The sequence below is a fragment of the Dreissena polymorpha genome, chromosome 16 (assembly GCF_020536995.1).
Source record: "Dreissena polymorpha isolate Duluth1 chromosome 16, UMN_Dpol_1.0, whole genome shotgun sequence".
Classification (NCBI taxonomy): Eukaryota; Metazoa; Mollusca; class Bivalvia; order Myida; family Dreissenidae; genus Dreissena; species Dreissena polymorpha.
Genome location: NC_068370.1, coordinates 50,981,153 through 51,003,432, shown reverse-complemented (window position 1 = coordinate 51,003,432; position 22,280 = coordinate 50,981,153). Strand labels below are relative to the sequence as shown.

At 37.6% G+C, this 22,280-nt stretch overlaps 1 protein-coding gene and 1 long non-coding RNA gene across 4 annotated transcripts; one reads left to right on the top strand and one right to left on the bottom strand.

Moving 5' to 3' along the window:
* Nucleotides 1–224: 224 nt before the first annotated feature.
* Nucleotides 225–16,632, bottom strand: LOC127862457 (GATOR complex protein WDR24-like; the record flags this gene model as incomplete). The annotated part of the gene is given in 6 exon segments (XM_052401572.1): nt 225–1,618; nt 3,596–3,788; nt 6,458–6,560; nt 11,385–11,494; nt 15,244–15,391; nt 16,475–16,632. Coding segments are annotated over 6 exon segments (848 nt in total), but the record flags the coding sequence as incomplete, so codon positions are not given.
* A 2,446-nt stretch (nt 16,633–19,078) lies between these two features.
* On the top strand, nt 19,079–21,472 carry LOC127862471 (uncharacterized). Of its 3 annotated transcripts, none has more exons than XR_008040643.1 (3): nt 19,079–19,141; nt 20,776–20,820; nt 21,355–21,472. It is a non-coding gene; the product is annotated as an uncharacterized LOC127862471 (long non-coding RNA). The 3 variants fall into 3 exon arrangements; XR_008040642.1 differs by lacking the exon at nt 19,079–19,141 and adding an exon at nt 19,528–19,590; XR_008040641.1 differs by lacking the exon at nt 19,079–19,141 and adding an exon at nt 19,797–19,859.
* Nucleotides 21,473–22,280: the final 808 nt, after the last annotated feature.

The window sequence follows — 22,280 nt, the reverse complement described above, 5'->3', positions numbered from 1 at the left end:
CCGCCTTTTAATTTGACCACTGAAAATGAATAACATTTCAAACTGCAGATTAAAGAAGTTATATTTAATTGCATGTTTTTTGTAAATAAAAAATATACACATTTCACTGGTTGTCAATATATATGTTTGAATATATGAGTTGCAATCATATATGTCTGTATATTGACAGTAATAAATAAATAAACAATAGTGTTAAGATACTAAATTAACGAAAAATGCAGCCATATAAATATTTATTTATTCACATGTTTCAGCATGTTTCGTATGTACATGTATTCATAACATGTCATACATGCACTCATTCTTAACAATAATATACACAGACATATTTACATCCAATAAATATCGTTCATAAATAAATATCTCATACATATTCACATACTTCTAAATCATATTCACATACTTCTGTATCAGATGTATTCACAGACACTTTGTGTCAGATGTATTCACATACTTTTGAATCAGATGTATTAAAATACTTCTGTGTCAGACGTATTCACATACTTCTGTATCAGATGTATTCAAATACTTCTGAATCAGACATTTTCACATACTTTTAAATCATATTCACATACATCTTTATCAGATGTATTCACAGACACTTTGTGTCAGATGTATTCACATACTTTTGAATCAGACGTATTCAAACACTTCTGTATCAGATGTATTCACATACTTCTGTGTCAGATGTACTCACAGACGCGCTGTGTCAGACGTTTTCAAATACTTCTGCATAAGAGATATTAATATACTTATATGTTGGATTTATTCGCATACAGATATTTAGTGACTAAATTAATTTATATTGATTACTTATAATCAAAGTATGTTTCCGTGATTTTATTGACTGATATGTGGTGTAATCACAGACCAATAACATGTGTATTCACAAACTAATATCCAATGTCATTTATGATTTATATTCACAGAAAGAGGTCAGATTAATTCACATGCTATTTTGTCATATATATATATTAACAGAAATTACTGTATTCAATTACACCTATTACATATAAAAATGGTGTCAGAGAGTCACAGACTTGTGTTTTGTGTATAAACATAATGATGTCAGATTTATTCACAGACTTGTGTAACATATTTCACCAACTTGCGCCAGTAAATAATACATGTCAGCTGTATTTACAGACAGACTGAGGTAAGGTGTATTTACATACTGATGTCAGGTGTATTCACATACTGATGTCAAGCGTATTCACATACTGATGTCAGGTGTTGTCAGAGGCTGATGTCAGCTAAGTTCACAGACTGTTGTCAGGTGTATTCACAGACTGATGTCAGGTGTATTCACATAAATGTTTAAGCCTATTCATTAAAGCTTGATTACATCAAAAGCCTTAGGCTTATTGAAACACATTCAAGTTGGTATCCTGAGTTAAACCAGCACTTTGTGTTTCTGGGTCGTTCTAAGGAACACTACCACAGTGGTGATCAAACCCGTGACTTCTGGGTCGCTATAACTACTCAAGTGTATTCACAGATATGTCCGCACCCCTTGGGGCACTCATTGCTTTGTAGGAGCCAGTCTTTGATATGCTGCATGTGGCCCCCGTGGGAGCAGCCTTGGCACCATAGAAAAATCCCCTTCACAGGCTGGCAACTGGAACAAAGAATAAGAGAAATGTATTTTTATTTCACAGAATAAAAAACATGTATTTTTGTTAACTTATTGAAATGCTCTTGAGTCTGTTTCATAGGTAGATCCTGTACTTGGTTCTTTGGGAAAGATCAAAAGAACGCTCCTACAGTGGGCATTGAACCCATCACCTCCTGGTCACGAGGTGCACACCATATCCATTAGGCCAAAGTGACCTCTTAAATGTATATTACTAGATATCAAGGGTGTAATTGATTTTTTTAAATGTTTTACAGATGGTGATTAACTCACACATACTGACTTGACATTGACGTAGAGCTATTTTTTACTGTTTATTTTCTCAAGGTATGACCTTAAAAGAAACGATAGGTTCTTGTGCATGACACAACCAGAAAATTTTTAAGTGGTAAAATTTTAGAGGAGACAAAACACATTTACTATAAATTATTCCTGTGTTATGACCTATTACTTAAAAGTTTGACATTAACATTCATTTATTGCAGGCAATACATCATTGGATAAATGTAAACATTTGTGCAAACGTATTTGAAAATTCTGTAATGAACCCTGTATTTTTTACTTTGACCTTAAATTTTAAGTTTTATATTAAAGATAGCCATGTAATGTTGCTGGTGACAGACGTTCTCACAAAGATGAATATATGTACCGAGAAATTTTGAAATTCTGCAATAAATAGTAAATATATAGGTACATGTACTTGGGTATTTATACACTAACCCCCATATTATGTTCTATTTAAATTGTCACTCCATTTAAAATAAATAGCATTTCCAGAAAATTATGCCTACTAATTAAGTTCTTGTTAAGGTTCGGATTGAACAAAGTCTCAATAAAGTTCTAACATTTGATCTTTGAATTAAATTGTGACCTTGACCTTTAACCTAAGGTGCACAACCCGGTCTTAAATGCTTGAAACTTCTTCCAAATCATTTTAATATTCATTCATGTTGGACAATTTGCTTGGGATTGCTGTATAGTGTTGAACTTTGTTCTTTTACTGGGATCTAGATCTGGGATGAGGATTCTATCCATACAAACATAGCCTGGTTCTTGGATTCTATCCATACAAACATAGCCTGGTTCTTGGATTCTATCCATACAAACGTAGCCTGGTTCTTGGATTCTATCCATACAAACGTAGCCTGGTTCTTGGATTCTATCCATACAAACGTAGCCTGGTTCTTGGATTCTATCCATGCCTGGTTCTTGGATTCTATCCATACAAACATAGCCTGGTTCTTGGATTCTATCTATACAAACGTAGCCTGGTTCTTGGATTCTATCCATACAAACGTAGCCTGGTTCTTGGATTCTATCCATACAAGGTAGCCTGGTTCTTGGATTCTATCCATACAAACGTAGCCTGGTTCTTGGATTCTATCCATACAATCGTAGCCTGGTTCTTGGATTCTATCCATACAAACGTAGCCTGGTTCTTGAATAACATGCACAGGGAAGGCTGGGATGCCACTTTACGCACATGCATAAAACATTAGTGATCATTTTGCAAACATAAACATAAAGACTTCCTTGCCATATCACACAGTACAGTGAATGTCTATTGTGATGGACTGCATCATTACTTTAATTTGAGCCACTCTGGAAAAATGGGGTTTAATGCATGTGCCTGATGTGTTGTTCCAGATTAGCCTGTGCAGCCTGCACAGGCTACCCAGGTATGGCACTTTTTGCCTTAACAGGATTTTCAATAAGAAGAGAACTCCTTTACACAAAAGTACAACAACAGGGGAAAAATGTAATCACTGATTTTTAGCCCGAGCAGACATTTTAAACATAAAACTTCCTTGCCATATAGAGCACACATTAGGGATCATCTTGCATCTGTTACAGAGCCAGACTGGGCAAGTCTTATTTGCAGTATTATGTTTGATAAGAAAAGCCCTCGGCTTGCAAACATTTAATGTATCAAATGTATTAATGTATAATAAGCATGTTTACCATATAGAGCACACATTGGTGATCATCTTGCACCTGTCACATAGCCAGCCGGAGCGTGTGAGGAGGCGGTTGCACATATTACAGTTGACGTGTATTGTGGTGGACTGCTGGTTCAGCATAAAGATACCGGGCAGGTTGCTCAGTTTGATCACATGGTTCGCTATGGACCACAGCTTGAACCGCCCCAGCAACTCTAGAATGTGCATTTTGTTTATAATGAAAAAAATTGAAACCTATTTATTTAAGCTTGATTGCATCAAATGCCCATGGTTTATTGAAATGCTCTCAAGACAGTTTCCTTGGTAGAACCAGTACTTGGTATCTTGGTGGAAAAAATGCTGCCACAGTGGGGATCAAACTGATGCTTCCTATTCCTTAGGTGAACACCATACATATTACGCCATGGCAAACCAGCTTGAACTGGCCCAAACATTCTAGAATGTTAGTAATGAAAAACATTTGAGGCACGTAATTGGAAAACCATGTTTATTGCTTACAACTTATATTTACCACATCTGAATGCCAAATCAAAAGCTGAGTGTTCATCACCCACAAGTGGCAACTTGTTCATGTTATAGCTTATGTGACAAAGAAATTTATTTGTCTAAAACAAGCACATAATGTTCAGTAAAAATGAAATCAACAAACAAAATATAACTTGGGGTCAGTAGAACATATGCACTGGACCACGCAATGATAAGACAAAATTCATACAACAAAACAACTCACCACTTATTAAAGGGGCCTTTTCACAGATTTTGGCATGTTTTGAAGTTTGTCATAAAATGCTTTATATTCATAAATGTTAACATTGGGTCTAAAAATCTCCAGTAAAAAAACAAGAATACAATTAAAGTCACTATCACGCTCCCCAATACAAACGGCTACTGTATTATGCTATATAAAATCATTTGACAACAAGTAGTACCATACGATGGTTAATTACAATAGGAAGACCCTAAAAACAAGTAACTTTGATGTAAAAACGTTATATTACAAGCATTCGGCAAGTTTTAAGCATCCAAATATCTTACTATCATTCCACAATGTAATCTACTTTCGCTTTCGAGTCAGGATCGGATTCATTCGGGTTGCGTTCATTTGCATAATTTATACAAGCCATTTTCGCATTCGCTAAGTTCCAATTACCCAGAATTCATTTGGATTTCACAGAATGATTATTCATGAGAGTTACGTCATGCTTCTGACGCTTACCGTATCCAATCTCGTGTTCGCCCGTAAATGTTCGGATATTTCACGGGAGATATAAATGGAATTATTTGTGGCCACAAAAAAATAAAAACGAGCATTTTGTATCTCGTTAAATCAATTCTACCAGACAACATCTAACGTTGAAATTTTGCATTTTGCTAAAAGGAACATTGATTTTTTATGGGTTAGCTTTATTTATTGAAATATTCTATATTTTTGAGCGTGATTGTTTCTTTAAAGAATTAAAAAAAAGTAACCCTCAACAGGGCTCAAACCACTGACCCCTGGAGCCATGAAGCAAAAGTCTACCGCTCTATCCACTAGACCATCCGCGCTTATACCAAATTCAAGGTATGTTTTACTTCATATATACAGTCCTCGTAGTATCAAAAAATTCAACGACAACAACAGAATTTTCCAAATTATTCAATCGTTCACGTTGCAACGCTTTATAATTTTCAGGTTTTTAAATTGTCAAAAGATGCACATAATGGATATTTTAGAGCATGGTAAATGTTCAGTATTACTGTTTTCTTACAAATATCTTAACTTCAAGGAAAATTTGCGAATCTGAAACAATTTTTTTCAATTTTGTCAATTGACCAAAGCGTGTAAAGGCCCCTTTAAATAATAGAAATTTAACAAAGTTTTGAACTGAGTGTTGTGGACAATTCTAAATGCCATGTAGCACATTTATCACATGCATAGAACATTGACACAGATACCTTAATATGACTTACACTAGTTACATACACATCTTTACATGACATGTACAAGTCCAAGTGACATACATACATACATAAGACATGAACCAGTCCAAGTGACATACATACATAAATAAAACATGAACCAGGCCAAGTGACATACATACCTAAATAAGACATTCTCCAGTCCTAGTGACATACATAACTAAATATGACATGAACAAGTCCTAGTGACATACACACCTAAACAAGGGCTGTTTGTAAAACATGCATGCCCCTCATATGGGCTGTCAGTTGTAGTGGAAGCCATTGTGTGAATATGTTTTTGTCACTGTGACATTGACCTTTGACCTAGTGACCTGAAAATTAAGAGGGGTCATCTGCCAGTCACGATCAATGTACCTATGAAGTTTCATGATCCTAGGTGTAAGCATTCTTGAGTTATCATCCGGAAACCATTTTACTATTTTGAGTAACTGTGACCTTGACCTTTGACCTAGTGACCTGAAAATCAAGTGGGGGTCATCTGCCAGTCATGATCAATGTGCCTATAAAGTTTTATGATCCTAGGCGTAAGCATTCTTGAGTTATCATCCAGAAACCATTTTACAGTTTAAAGTCACTGTGACCTTGACCTTTGACCTAGTGACGGGAAAATCAATAGGGGTCATCTGCCAGTCATGATCAATGACGGACGGACCGACAGACCGACAGTTCTACATGTGCAAAACAATATACCTCCTCTTCTTCAAAGGGAGGCATATAGACATAACAAGTCCTAGTGACAAACATACCTAAATATGACATGAACCAGTCCTAGTGGCATACATACCTAAATATGACACGAACCAGTCCAAGTGAAATACATACCTAACAAATACATGAACCAGTCCAAGTAACATACATACCTAAATAAGACATGAACCAGTCCAACTCACATACATACCTAAATATGACATGAACCAGTCCTCTTGAAGGTCGGTGTCAATGTGGGCCCGTATCTGGTCTTTCATCACTATCAGCATGGTAACTGGAGTCTGCACATCACCCTGGGAGCAGGAGAAACTTAATGGTACTAAACAATAAGTTCCCAGCCTGAGCATAACATAATTAAAATATAATACATGTATATTTATCACTTCAATCCCAACATCAAGAGGTTCAATTTGTCACCATATATGCCCATTTAAAGGTTTGAGTGGCACTTATCTGAGAGATATGTATTAATTTAATGTAGAGATGATAGCACAGATAAAAATAGAGACAATAATATACATGGCCATGCATGAAACCATTACAGGTCTTCGACTAAGAATGTTTTCATCTTATTAAATAGAACAACAGTACGTAAGATTATTGAGTTAATATGAAGTTAAGTCTGCTTCCTATTAAAAAAGTATCAGAGCAATAAGTCCATCCATACTAAATGTTTTGAGCAGAAACAGTTGTTCTATTTTAAGTAACAGTGATATTTACTTGATCTTCTGGCCCAAACATGTAATTCCATGCTTGGTCTGCATGTTGTAAGCAATACAGGAACATAATTTTATCACAATGCACCTAACACTACCGTTATTGAGTGAAAACAGCTGTGAAATTTATAGAAACAATGACCTTGACCCGAACTTCTCCAAAAGGAATCCAATGCTAAATATGCATGTATTCTACCTTCACACACAATTTAAGAATCAAACCTTCATCAAAACTCAACTTATTCAGCAGAATCTGTATTTTAATTTTTAGCAACAGTGACCTTTACCTTTATCTGACTGGTTCATAAGTGATCCCAAGCTAGGTCTAAATGTAGCAAACTACGTACATCATTGTAGTGTCATACCTACAACCAACCTCAAGTTATTCAGTGGAAATAGTTGTGCCACAATTAGCAACAATGATCTTGACTCCAACCTGATTGGCCCATAAGCATCTAAAAGCTATAATTGCATCCTATAACAAGTGATGTGTTTGTGAAACACTATGTCCCCATATCTTTGACCTTTGACCTTGAAGGATGACCTTGACCTTTCACCACTCAAAATGTGCAGCTCCATGAGATACACATGCATGCCAAATATCAAGTTGCTAGCTTCAATATTGCAAAAGTGTACATTAAATGAGCAATTTTGACCCATATATTTGACCTTTGACCTTGAAGGATGACATTGACCTTGACCTTTCACCACTCAAAATGTGCAGCTCCATGAGATACAAATGCATGCCAAATATAAAGTTGCTATCTTCAATATTGCAAAAGTTATGGCAAATGTTTAAGTTTGCACAAGCAAACAAACAAACAAAGCAACAAACCAACAGACAGGGCAAAAACAATATGTCCCCCACTATAGTCCAGCTAGATTTTCAATTAAGTAACCTACACAAAATATAAATGCAACTTTTCCATTCAAAATGAATTTATTGTGTAGAAAACATTTTTCAATGTCAGTAATAGTGACCTTGACATTCACCTGACAATCTCAAAAATCAATTCCAGTATAGGTATCTATTCAAGCTTCCTATATTTCCAGTTTCATCAAAATTGTTGTTTTTTTTCCATAATAAATTAATTAAACAGCAACCACTTATTAGAAATCAAATTCCATTTATTGGACAACTTTGGGATAATTAAAGTGTGAGTATTCAGAACTGAATCAGGCGATCTGTCTAGTAAACAAACTTGACCCAGGTATTATGTCAATACAAATTGTCATGAAGTTTGGAGATGATATTTCAAAACTATTTCAGTCGGAGAGCAGAAAAGTTTATTTTGTCAATTCTTTAGAGCCATAGTTCTGGAGTGTTTATTTTGATCTGGATGATAATCAAACTGGCAGAGGTATTATGCCCTATGATATTATTACCAATTTTATGATGGTTTGATTTAAACTTTTTGAAATATTTCATGGACATTTTTTTCTTGGAAGCAACCGTTACATGGATGAAGCCTGCTTTCTCTCCCACCCACAACACAGGTGTTTCCATAATGTGCAGACCACCAACAAAGAGGTGTTTATTGGTGCCCTGCAATAATACATTCCTATAGTAACTTACTGCACATCAAAACAACAAATTATTGTTTATTGTCTTATTAACAAGCATGACTCATCATATTTTCCTTATTAGACAGCACGAGAAATGATGAGTACAATAGACGTTCAATAGAAGCATAAATACTATTTTGTAATATACTATTTAGATAACCAGGTAAATGAAACATTTCCTATGTATTTATAAAATCATTTGGGATGTGCTTAATAATAACAAGATATTTGTCACAAACATCACTAAAACCCCTGCAAGGAATTGTCACAAGTCATGGCAGCTATGTCCAAGTAGAAGTACAACAGCACATACTTAAAGAATAAGTGGATCATTGTGCGTGAAAATTGTGTCTTGAAAATCGGCAATTTGTGATAATGTCATGTTTTAAGCTATATTGCTTGAGAAATGCATATGTAGTTGGTTTCACAAATTTGTACAATTGTAAAAAGTGGCCATGCCCATTACAATGTTCAAGAGCCAATTACTGAGTGAAAAAAGAGTCTTCATAACTTCTCTTAATGGTGATGATATATTTCAAGTTCAAGTTAATCAAGTGAGAAATGAGCCAGTACACTGCTCAGCAAACATTTTAAAACAAACACACTAACTAATTGAGTGACTCCAATATACCCCCATCAAACTGCATTTGAGAGGGGTATAATTAAACAAGGGACAATATTGTAACAAAACAAGGTTTTCAATTTGAAAAAAAAAGTCTGTGTTATCCTTGATATTGATGTGACTAATACGGTACATTATTAAACATTTATTTATTAATTAATTATTTTTATAAATTTTTACATTTATGTATAAATTCTATTTATATTTATAAATCTATGTGTTATGTTTTAATTGTTTTGTTGTTACCATTAGTGTAACCATGTTACTTGCACAATATTGAATCTATCTATTTACAAGGGCTGTTTGTAAAACATGCATGCCCCCCATATGGGCTGTCCGTTGTAGTGGCAGCCATTGTGTGAATACGATTTTTGTCACTGTGACCTTGACCTTTGACCTAGTGACCTGAAAATCAATAGGGGTCATCTGCAAGCCACGATCAATGTACCTATAACAGTCTATTATGTAATGTTGGAATACGACATTAATTCTAGTATGGACTGTTTCAGCACCGTATGGGCAAGCCCCCTTTGCTCATACAACGCATGGGCAAACCCCCTTTGCTCATGCACCGCATGTGTTTGAGCAAAGGGAGTTTGCCCATGCGGTGCATGAGCAAAGGGGATTTGCCCATGCGGTGCATGAGCAAAGGGGGGTTTGCCCATGCGGTGCATGAGCAAAGGGGGTTAGCCCATGCGGTGCATGAGCAAAGGTCCATCTATTTTTAATTGATAACTCTATAATTTATGACTTTAATCTTGTTTTTATGACCACTGACATTTGCATGGTCAAAACCATGCAAATGAAGCTGAAACAGTCCATTCTAGAATTAATGTTGTATTCAAACTTTACATAATAGACTGTTCTATGAAGTGTCATGATCCTAGGCAAAAGCGTTCTTGAGTTATCATCCGAAAATCATTTTACTATTTCGGGTCACCATGACCTTGACCTTTGACCTTGTGACCTCAAAATCAATAGGGGTCATCTGCAAGTCATGATCAATCTACCTATGAAGTTTCATGATCCTAGGCGTATGCGTTCTCGAGTTATCATCCGAAAACCATTTTACTATTTCGGGTCACCGTGACCTTGACCTTTGACCTAGTGACCTCAAAATCAATAGGGGTCATCTGCAAGTTATGATCAATCTACCCATGAAGTTTCATGATCCTAGGCGTATGCATTATTGAGTTATCATCCGGAAACCATTTTACTATTTTGGGTCACCGTGACCTTGACCTTTGACCTAGTGACCTCAAAATCAATAGGGGTCATCTGCAAGTCATGATCAATCTACCCATGAAGTTTCATGATCCTAGGCTTTTTTTTCTTGAGTTATCATTCAAAAACCATTTTACTATTTCGTGTCACCGTGACCTTGACCTTTGACCTAGTGACCTCAAAATCAATAGGGGTCATCTGCGAGCCATGATCAATGTACCTATGAAGTTTCATGATCCTAGGCCCAAGCGTTCTTGAGTTATCGTCTGACAACCACCTGGTGGACGGACCGACCGACCGACATGAGCAATGCAATATACCCCCTCTTCTTCGAAGGGGGGCATAATAAAGGGAGACCATTCAAAATGTGCATTGTTACTGATTGTTCCTAGTTGACCCCTTGTGTCAAATTCAATATATTTTTAGTACTGGCGACCTTGATTTCAATTTGAAAAAAGTCTGATAAAGGGAGACAATTCAAAATGTGAATGGTTACTGATTGTTCCTAGATACCTCCCTTGTGTCAAATTCAATATATTTTTAGTCGTGGCGGCCTTGACCTTGGAGATATCAACTCAATTCTTTCGCATGACACACCATCCAATGATTGTGAACAAATGTACAGAGTAATTTTTAAATCTCACAATAGATGATATAGTTATGGCCCGGACAAGATCATTTATGGCCATTTTTGACCTTTGAACTCAAAGTGTGACCTTGACCTTGGAGATTTTTACATAATTCTTTAGCGCGACACACCGTCCAATGATGGTAAACAAATGTCCCAAATGATTTTAAAATCTCACATTGAACTACATAGTTATGGCCCGGACAAGCTTGCTCCGCCCGCCCGCTGACATTCGCCAAACTAATAACCAGTTTTTTCCTTTGGAAAACCTGGTTAAAAACACACACAAACTGTATTTGGTTTTCTAAATGAGTACTTTAAATAGGCATTGTTACATAAGGAAAGTAACTCCATGCCATACCTCTGCAGCCAGGTCCTTGAGTAAGCTGACAATGCTGTCAGTGTAGCCCCAGTCTGGACAGCTCAGCAAGCTTGTGTCCACGCTCAGCCTTGTCAGCTGAGTGGTCTCTACTGAAAACAACGGAGTACACTGTAAATCCAATGTTTCATTTAATTGTTATTTGAAGACAATATTTATTTAAATATTGTCTAATGAAATGCAATTGAAAACATAATAAGCAAAGAAAAATTTAATAGAGGTCGCCTTGGCGTAATGGATATGGTGTACGCCTAGCGACCGGGAGGTCACAGGTTGGATCGCCACTGTGATAGCGTTCTATAGATCTTCCCCCCAGAGACACCCAGTACTGTTCTTGTCCCATGAAACGGACCCGAGAGCGTATCAAATAAGCCTTAGGCTTTCTATGCAATCAAGCTAAAATTAATAGGTTTAAACTAAATTAAATAGGTAATCCATATGATGTAGTTACATGCAAATGCAGGTTAATTGTTAACAGCGATCTACTTTCATTTTCGCCTGATTTTCAGGAAGTCCCAATGAAGAATATTAATTGCATGACTGTGCTTGATGCAATAAAACATTGCTTTGTTTCATATGGCATTCGATCTAAATTTAAATTCACTCACTATTGGTTATTATAAGTATATATGAACACTGAGTGGCTTCCCTTCAAAACAAGGGAATATGTGAAATTAACATTAAGTGGTCTCCCATGCAAACAAGGTAATATTTGAAATGAATATTTGGTGGTCTCCCATGCAAACAAGGGAATATGTGAAATGAACATTTAGTGGTCTCCCCTGCAAACAAGATAATATGTTAAATGAACATTTAGTGGTCTCCCATGCAAACAAGGGAATATGTGAAATGAACATTGAGTGGTCTTCCATGCAAACAAAGGAATATGTGAAACAACATTAAGTGGTCTTCCATGCAAACAAGTGAATAAAATAACCGGTATGTGAAACGAACATTTAGTGGTCTTCCCTGTTAACAAGGGAATATGTTAAATGAACACTGAGTAGTCTCCACTGAATAGAAGGGAATATGTGAAATATGAATTGTCTACCCTGAAAACAAGGCAATATTTGTAATATGAGAGGTGTCTCCGGAAAATAAAGAAATTTGTAAAATGTAAGTGGTCAGCCCTGAAAACAAGTGAACAAGAAAATTTGTTGAATTGATATAACCCGCCAAATTAAGTTTATTTATGGATGAATGCAAATCCTTTGATATATGGTACAATCCTAAAAAAATGTTTTATTGTAGGGTAATTGTTTTTATGAATTGCAATTCTCATTGATATCCATATCTGAGATATGGCTTTGAAAAGGTACACAATACAAAAACAACAAAAGACAAAAACTCTTATTTAAGAAAGTGTAGGATTATTGTTCTTGAGGATTGCACTTCTCCTCATTGATAATAATACACCCATGAAGATTCATGTTGAAGTCTTGTATGGTATCTGAGATATAGCCCTGAAAAGTTACATCATACAAAAAAGGGCAATTACTCTTTTATAAGAAAGTTTAGAGTTATGGTTCACTTGCATGGCACTTCTCCTTGTTTAAATTACACCATTGAAGTTTCATGTTGATATCTTAAAAAATTTCTGAGATAAAGCCATGAAAAGTTTTGTGACAGACGGATTGACAGACAGACAGACAAGGCCAATTCTATATCCCTCCGCCTTTGGAGGGCAATAATATGTGAAATGTAATAAGAGGGCCAAGATGGCCCTAGTTCGCTCACCTGAGAGGAGTCGGTTCATTCAATCTTTACCAAACGTCAAACTTGACCTAGATACTGTCCAGACAAACATCCTGGTCAAGTTTCATCATTATTGAACCAAAACTCTGGCGTATGGAGTGTTTTTGTAAGATTTGACCTGATGACCTATATTTTGAGCTGACCCCCCTTACCAAACATCAAACTTTGCTTACAAAAATAATTATTATGACCAAGATTCATAAAATCTGAAACAAAATTGTGACCTCTAGAGTCTTTACAAGGATTTTGTATAATATAATGAACATTTGGACAATCTAAGGGCAATAATTATGGCATTAATTATGTGAATTTGCTCATTATCAAACTTGACTGAGATCTTTCAGCAACTTTGATAAAGAATGCTTGAGAAATGTGAATGCTAGAGTGTTTACAAACCAAATGGGGACAGGCAGACGGCGGACAAAGACCAATCCTAAAACCTCACCTGATCTATCAGGTGAGCTAAAAAGTGTGTTTCACAAATCTGAGCCATTTTCCAACTTGTCCGAGAAATCAATAAAACCAATGTATTGACTAAGTTTCACGATGATTAGTAAAAAAATGTGACTTCTATAGTGTTCGAAAACAAGGTTTCTCTATAGTCACATAAGGAAAACTGCCCCACCCCCCCTGGCAGCCATGTTTTTTTTTACCGATCAAACTTATCTGAGATATATATAAAACCAATCTTTTCACCAAATTTCATGATGATTGGGCTAAAAAGTGACTTCTAGAGTGTTCACAAGCTTTTTTTACTATATAAATATAAGAAAACTGCCCCCCCCCCCCTCCGGCAGCCATGTTATTCAACTGACCGGAACCATTTTTGAACTCAACTCTCATATCAAGGAAACAAATGTTCTGACCAAATTTCATGAAAATTGGGCCAAAAATGTGACTTATAGAGTGTTCACATGTTTTCACTATATACATATAGAGAAAAATGACACGCCCACTGCGGGCCAAGTTTTTTCACCGATCTGGACCATTTTCGAACTTGTTCGAGATATCAATAAAACCAATGTTTTGACCAACTTTCATGATGATTGGGCGAAAATTGTGACTTCTACAGTGTTTACAAGGTTTCTCTATAGCCAAATAAGGAAAACTGCCCCGCCTGCTGGCCGCCATGTTTTTCAATGGACCGGAACCACTTTTACACTCAACCAACATATCATTAAGACAAACATTTTGACAAAGTTACATGAAGATTGGACATAAAATGTGACTTCTACAGTGTTTACAAGTTTTTTCTTTTTTTTGACCTTTTGACCTAGTTTTTGACCCGACATGACCCAGTTTCAAACTCGACCGAGATTTTATTGGGACAAAGCTTCTGACCAAGTTTCATGAAGATCGGACAATAAATGTGGCCTCTAGAGTGTTTACGAACAAATGTGAACGGACGGAAACAGACGACGGACAATGACCGGTCACAAACGCTCACCTGAGCAATCAGGTGAGCTAAAATGTCATCAATGAAAACAATGGAATATGTGAAGTGCAAGATGTCAGTCATGGAAACAAGGGAATATGTGAAATGAACAATTAATAGTCCACTGCTGAAAATCAGGGGAACATGTGAAATGAACACTGTTCTTTTTATGGTTACTTTTTTTACTTCTTAAACATGGCAGGTGATAAAACCCTCTTATATAATGTGAATATTTGTAATAGCCACATTTTCCTTTTGTTACTTTCATTAGTGCTTATGATTGGCAGATGATTTTAAGCTATTAATTTTTTGTGAATACATAAAAAACATGTTTCCACTTTCCTTTTGGTCATGTGTTCCCAGCTTTTAAATATTTATATTTTTGACTAATTCCTCATTTGAAATATTGTTATAAATCCAGGCACACAGTGTGTCAAACATATGTGCCATGAGTGTCATGATTTATAATTTCTTACCATGAGTAATTTCACACAACCAAATTTAAAGTAGTATACAATCAAAACAACATCTGTGCTCAGTGGATACAATCTGCATTTACATTCATATTGTAATAGTATTAATATATGGATAGGAATTTTGTTTGAATATAATGAATCTCATTATAAGGTTGTTGTCTCCCAATCCATGTACCTGTTTTACTGGTAGGTAAGTTGCTGGGAGGTTCATAGTCCACAGTGCTGTCATAAAAATGGTTGCTGTCTGTCAACGACTCAAAGGGCGTCTCCCGGTCGTGGATCTCGTGACGGGGAAAGAAAGCCTCGTGAGGTAGAGACCAGTCCTGGGAAGAGCGAAAGTGTTAACTCTTTCAGTGCTGGAACCCAATTTTGAAGACCTTTGCAAACAGTTTGGATCCAGATGAGAGGCCACAGAACGTGGCATCTCATCAGGATCCAAACTGTTTGCTATTCTGACAGTATTCGTTGAACAAAATCGAAGAAAATGCTAATTTTAGAAATTCAGCAGACAACATTTTAGCAGATGACAAATTTCCCAGCATGCAAAGGGTTAAACTCTTCCCCGCTCAAGAAGCGAAATGAAAGTGGCTATATGCAACCAGCATAAAACCAGAACAGCCTGTCTGTAACTCACAGTCTGTTCAGGTTTTATGCTTCTTGCGGCTCATCATTACCTTATGATTGGAAATGAAGCCTTTTAAACTTTAACCTGGTAAGAAAGGTCTCAAATTAAATGTTATTTTCCAAGGGAAATATGGGAATATGATTCTTATTTATACTTAAATTTTCTATGCCAAATAAGTTGAGTGGCTTTAAGAAGTATTGAGGATTGTTAAGTGAATATAATATTTGTTCCACCTATTGTAGGCATTCACGGTTTTAATGATCGAGTTAAATAAGTTTTAATGTATTTTAAGATTAATATCTGATGTTTCTGAAATATTGGTCAACAAAAAGTGACCTTATTATAACATTTAATTAATATGTCTTTGGAATAGGGCCCCTGACAAAATGCAAAATATTAAAACTTAACATAAATTGGTTCTGGACTTTGATCCCAGATGTGTCTATTTCAAAATCATCTTCAAGATCACGACCAATAATAGCCCCTTTCTAAAGATGATCATGAAATATGAATCATGCCATAACTCTATGTCGAACACAGAAGCCAAATATAAAGGTTAAACTTGTCTTAAAAATGTCTCTTCCTTTCTTCTTCGCCTTTACATAAAATGTTAGCCCCTGAATCACTTGCTTAACCAGGCTTAACTTAAAATAGACTTTAGATTTATAGGGAATGCAGCCCAACATTTTTTTCTATTGACTGTAAAAGCTCTATATAGAAATATATTGCCGCTGGCTACCCATCCTTAAACAGGCATCCCTTAAGAGCCCCAGGCACCTACTTTTTTCTTCACCGTGGCAGGTCCCATGAAGAAATCCTCGGCCCCTGGCTCCCCGTCCCCAAACAGGATGTCCCAGTCCGGGTTCACCTGGCCCCGGGCTATGCTCGCCAACTTAATGTCAGACAGCTCCTGCAGGTCACCTTCGTCGTCAGAATTCCCTACAGTTGGCAATTACATGAGTCAAAAGTGTTCACTGATGTTAAATTTTGTATTTAAACGTGTTTAATCCGCAACCATGTATAACGCGGTCCACATTTTTCAAGCAAAAAATTTAACAAGGGACAAAATTGTCACAAAACCAGGTTTTCATTGTGAAAAAAAAATCTGATAAAGGGAGAAAACTCAAACTGAACTTTTGAAATGAACAAACAAAATTAACCCCCTTTGTAAGTTTGTTTTTTTAAAAAAATCTATTTTAGTCGTGGCGACCTTGACATTGGAGATATTGACGTGATTCTTTCGTGCGACACACCGTCCTATGATGGTGAACAAATGTGCCAAATGATTTTAAATCTCACAATGAATGACAATAGTTATGGCCAGGATAAGCTCATTTATGGCCATTTTTGACCTTTGAACTCAAAGTGTGACCTTGACCTTGGAGATATCGACGTAATTATTTCGCGCGACACACCGTCCAATGATGGTGAACAAATGTGCCAAATGATTTTAAAATCTGACAATGAACGACATAGTTATGGGCCGGACAAGCTTGTTCCGCCCGACGCCAGCCAGCCAGCCCGCCCGCATTTGCCAATCTAATAACCAGTTTTTTCCTTCGGAAAACATGGTTAAAAGGGGCCTTTTCACAGATTTTGGCATGTTTTGAAGTTTGTCATTAAATGCTTTATATTGATAAATGTAAACATTGGATCTAAAAGCTCCAGTAAAAAATCAAGAATAAAATTACAAAAAGGAAAAAAGTAGCCCGCAGCAGGGCTCAACCTGTGACCCCCCGGAATCCTGGAGTAAAAACCAATTAGACCACTCGGCCATCCTGCCAGTTATATATGTGAGACGTATTTTATACTTTATATAAGCAATCGTTGTAGTTTCACAAAATTAAACGACAACAACAGAACTCTCCAAATTATTCAATCGTTTCGGGTTTGCAACGCTTTATAATTTTTTTATTTTCAGGTTTTTAAATCGTCAAAAGATGCATATAATGGCTATATTTGACCATGGTTAATGTTCAGTATAACTGTTTCCTCACAAATATCATAACTAAAATGAAAATTTGCGAAACAACTGTTTTCAATTTTGTCAATTTACCAATACATGAAAAGATCCCTTTAAGACAATAAAACAAGCAAATCTGACATAAAATGGCTGCCATTTCACTAATGCCCAGTCAATTAATTCCTATCGTTTTTAAGTTTTATTTGAATTTTTGGCAAGGTAGCAGCCAGGACAGTGTTGTATCAATGTATAACCTGCTCCAACTTTTTAAATTAAAACTTTGAGATAAATACTAAACTTCACCTTCTTTTTAATGCAAAACAACTCCTTGAAAGTTCAAGTTCAAGACATACCTAGACAGAGCTTCAAAATAAAGAGAACTGATATATAGAGAATAACAGGTTACTGCCTCATTCTTTCTTTAATATATCAGGTAAGGCTAAGAATAATATAACGGCGAGGCTTGCCGAGCCGTTATTTTATTCGTGCCGAGCCTGATACATTATCAAAAAGATCAGGCAGTAACCTGTTTTTCTGTTTATCATACCTCTACATACCCGATTAAAAAAAATAATGAGCTGCAGTTTTAGTGGGAAAGAATATGACTTTTGTCGTTTGGCATGTTAATAATGACATCATGAGCAAGCACGCTTATAATATTTGTAAAAAATGCTTTTTTGCTGTTTGTGTTGCATTTTGTGTGTGATTTAAATATATTATATCTTGGCATCCAATTGTTGTTTGTAAATCTGATTTGATTTACTAAAATGATTACTTTATAGTTGATTCAGAGTACTATGACCATCCTCCACACATGACTGATATAAGAACTTCCTGTTGACCATGATATAAAAAAATATATCAGGCAACGCTATATCAGACAGATATCAATGCGGTGGTATGATAAATTCTAAAACTGCTTGATTGTTTGTCAAGATTTGTCATGAACCACCTATAATTACATCAGTATTCATTTAGAACAATGTTTAGAATAAACTTGAGAATATTGGTATCAAGATTATATGAACCACTGCGGCATATGTTTTTAAGTTTCAGTATGTTAATGAATCTTAAGATTGATATGGATTGGTGAATACAGGTCCAGAATTTTCACCTTGTGAATATTGCTGTCTGCAAAAGCTGCATGGAATGTGTCCTCCACTGCCTTGAAGAATTAATATTTATCCAAAGCTGCATAATATAGGTTCCATGCTTTACATACATCACAGACTATACCACATTAATCAAATGCCCTCAAATTTAATTGAGCCTCGCTCTGTGAAAAGGAAGTTAAAGGCATTGTGCGTAAAGTGTGTGTCCCAGTCCTCACAAGGAGGTTAAAGGCATGTGTGTAAAGTGTGTTCCCAGTCCTCACAGGCCATCAAGATAAAGGAGGTTAAAGGCATGTGTGTAAAGTGTTGTCCCAGTCCTCACAGGGAGGTTAAAGGCATGTGTGTAAAGTGTTGTCCTAGTCCTCACAGGGAGGTTAAAGGCATGTGTGTAAAGTGTTGTCCTAGTCCTCACAGGGAGGTTAAAGGCATGTGTGTAAAGTGTTGTCCCAGTCCTCACAGGGAGGTTAAAAAGCATGTGTGTAAAGTGTTGTCCCCAGTCCTCACAGGGAGGTTAAAGGCATGTTGTAAAGTGTTGTCCCAGTCCTCACGGGAGGTTAAAGGCATGTGTGTAAGTGTTGTCCTAGTCCTCACAGGGAGGTTAAAGGCATGTGCGTAAAGTGTTGTCCTAGTCCTCACAGGGAAGTTAAAGGCATGTGTGTAAAGTGTTGTCCTAGTCCTCACAGGGAGGTTAAAGGCATGTGTGTAAAGTGTTGTCCCAGTCCTCACAGGGAAGTTAAAGGCATGTGTGTAAAGTGTTGTCCCAGTCCTCACAGGGAGGTTAAAGGCATGTGTGTAAAGTGTTGTCCTAGTCCTCACAGGGAGGTTAAGGCATGTGTGTAAAGTGTTGTCCTAGTCCTCACAGGGAGGTAAAAGGCATGTGCGTAAAGTGTTGTCCTAGTCCTCACAGGGAAGTTAAAGGCATGTGTGTAAAGTGTTGTCCTAGTCCTCACAAGGAGGTTAAAGGCATGTGTGTAAAGTGTTGTCCCAGTCCTCACAGGGAGGTTAAAGGCATGTGTGTAAAGTGTTGTCCCAGTCCTCACAGGGAGGTTAAAGGCATGTGTGTAAAGTGTTGTCCTAGTCCTCACAGGGAGGTTAAAGGCATGTGTGTAAAGTGTTGTCCTAGTCCTCACAGGGAGGTTAAAGGCATGTGTGTAAAGTGTTGTCCTAGTCCTCACAGGAGGTTAAAGGCATGTGTGTAAAGTTTTGTCCCAGTCCTCACAGGGAGGTTAAAGGCATGTGTGTAAAGTGTTGTCCTAGTCCTCACAGGGAGGTTAAAGGCATGTGTGTAAAGTGTTGTCCCAGTCCTCACAGGGAGGTTAAAGGCATTGTGTAAAGTGTTGTCCCGTCCTCACAGGGAGGTTAAAGGCATGTGGTGTAAAGTGTTGTCCTAGTCCTCACAGGAGGTTAAAGGCATGTGTGTAAAGTGTTGTCCTAGTCCTCACAGGAGGTTAAAGGCATGTGTGTAAAGTGTTGTCCTAGTCCTCACAGGGAGGTTAAGGCATGGTGTTGTAAGTGTTGTCCTAGTCCTCACAGGGAGGTTAAAGGCATGTGTGTAAAGTGTTGTCCCAGTCCTCACAGTAAAGTGTTGTCCCAGTCCTCACAGGGAGGTTAAAGGCATGTGTGTAAAGTGTTGTCCTAGTCCTCACAGGGAGGTTAAAGGCATGTGTGTAAAGTGTTGTCCTAGTCCTCACAGGGAGTTAAAGGCATGTTGTAAATGTTGTCCTAGTCCTCACAGGAGGTTAAAGGCATGTGTGTAAAGGTTGTCCTAGTCCTCACAGGGAGGTTAAGGCAGTGTGTAAAAGTGTTGTCCTAGTCCTCACAGGAGGTTTTAAAGGCATGTGTGTAAAGTGTTGTCCCAGTCCTCACAGGGAGGTTAAAGGCATGTGTGTAAAGTGTTGTCCTAGTCCCACAGGGAGGTTAAAGGCATGTGTGTAAAGTGTTGTCCCAGTCCTCACAGGGAGGTTAAAGGCATGTGTGGTAAAGTGTTGTCCTAGTCCTCACAGGGAGGTTAAAGGCATGTGTGTAAAGTGTTGTCCCAGTCCTCACAGGGAGGTTAAAGGCATGTGTGTAAAGTGTTGTCCCAGTCCTCACAGGGAGGTTAAAGGCATGTGTTAAAGTGTTGTCCTAGTCCTCACAGGGAGGTTGTTTAAAGGATTGTGTAAAAGTGTTGTCCTAGTCCTCACAGGGAGGTTAAAGGCATGTGTGTAAAGTGTTTCCCAGTCCTCACAAGGAGGTTAAAGGCATGTGTGTAAAGTGTTGTCCTAGTCCTCACAGGGAGGTTAAAGGCTGTGTGTAAAGTGTTGTCCCAGTCCTCACAGGGAGGTTAAAGGCATGTGTGTAAAGTGTTGTCCTAGTCCTCACAGGGAGGTTAAAGCATGTGTGTAAAGTGTTGTCCTAGTCCTCACAGGGAGGTAAAGGCATGTGTGTAAAGTGTTGTCCCAGTCCTCACAGGGAGGTTAAGGCATGTGTGTAAAGTGTTGTCCCAGTCCTCACAGGGAGGTTAAAGGCATGTGTGTAAAGTGTTGTCCCAGTCCTCACAAGAGTTAAAGGCAGTGTGTAAAGTGTTGTCCTAGTCCTCACAGGGAGGTTAAAGGCATGTGTGTAAAGTGTTGTCCTAGTCCTCACAGGGAGGTTAAAGGCATGTGTGTAAAGTGTTGTCCTAGTCCTCACAGGGAGGTTAAAGGCATGTGTGTAAAGTGTTGTCCCAGTCCTCACAGGAGGTTAAAGGCATGTGTGTAAAGTGTTGTCCTAGTCCTCACAGGGAGGTTAAAGGCATGTGTGTAAAGTGTTGTCCCAGTCCTCACAGGGAGGTTAAGGCATGTGTGTAAAGTGTTGTGTCCTAGTCCTCACAAGGAGGTTAAAGGCATGTGTGTAAAGTGTTGTCCTAGTCCTCACAGGAGGTTAAAGGCATGTGTGTAAAGTGTTGTCCCAGCCTCACAGGAAGTTAAAGGCATGTGTGTAAAGTGTTGTCCCAGTCCTCACAGGGAGGTTAAAGGCATGTGTGTAAAGTGTTGTCCCAGTCCTCACAGGGAGGTTAAAGGCATGTGTGTAAAGTTTTGTCCTAGTCCTCACAGGAGGTTAAAGGCATGTGTGTAAAGTGTGGTCCCAGTCCTCAACAGGGAGGTTAAAGGCATGTGTGTAAAGTGTTGTCCTAGTCCTCACAGGAGGTTAAAGGCATGTGTGTAAAGTGGTTGTCCTAGTCCTCACAGGGAAGTTAAAGGCAGGTGTGTAAAGTGTTTTGTCCCAGTCCTCACAGGGAGGTTAAAGGCATGTGTGTAAAGTGGTTGTCCTAGTCTCACAGGGAGGTTAAAGGCATGTGTTGTTAAACTGTTGTCCTGAGTCCTCACAGGGAGGTTAAAGGCATGTGTGTAAAGTTTGTCCTAGTCCTCACAGGGAGGTTAAAGCATGTGTGTAAAGGGTTGTCCTAGTCCTCACAGGGAGGTTAAAGGCATGTGTGTAAATGTTTGTCCAGTCCTCACAGGGAGGTTAAAGGCATGTGTTGTAAAGTGTTG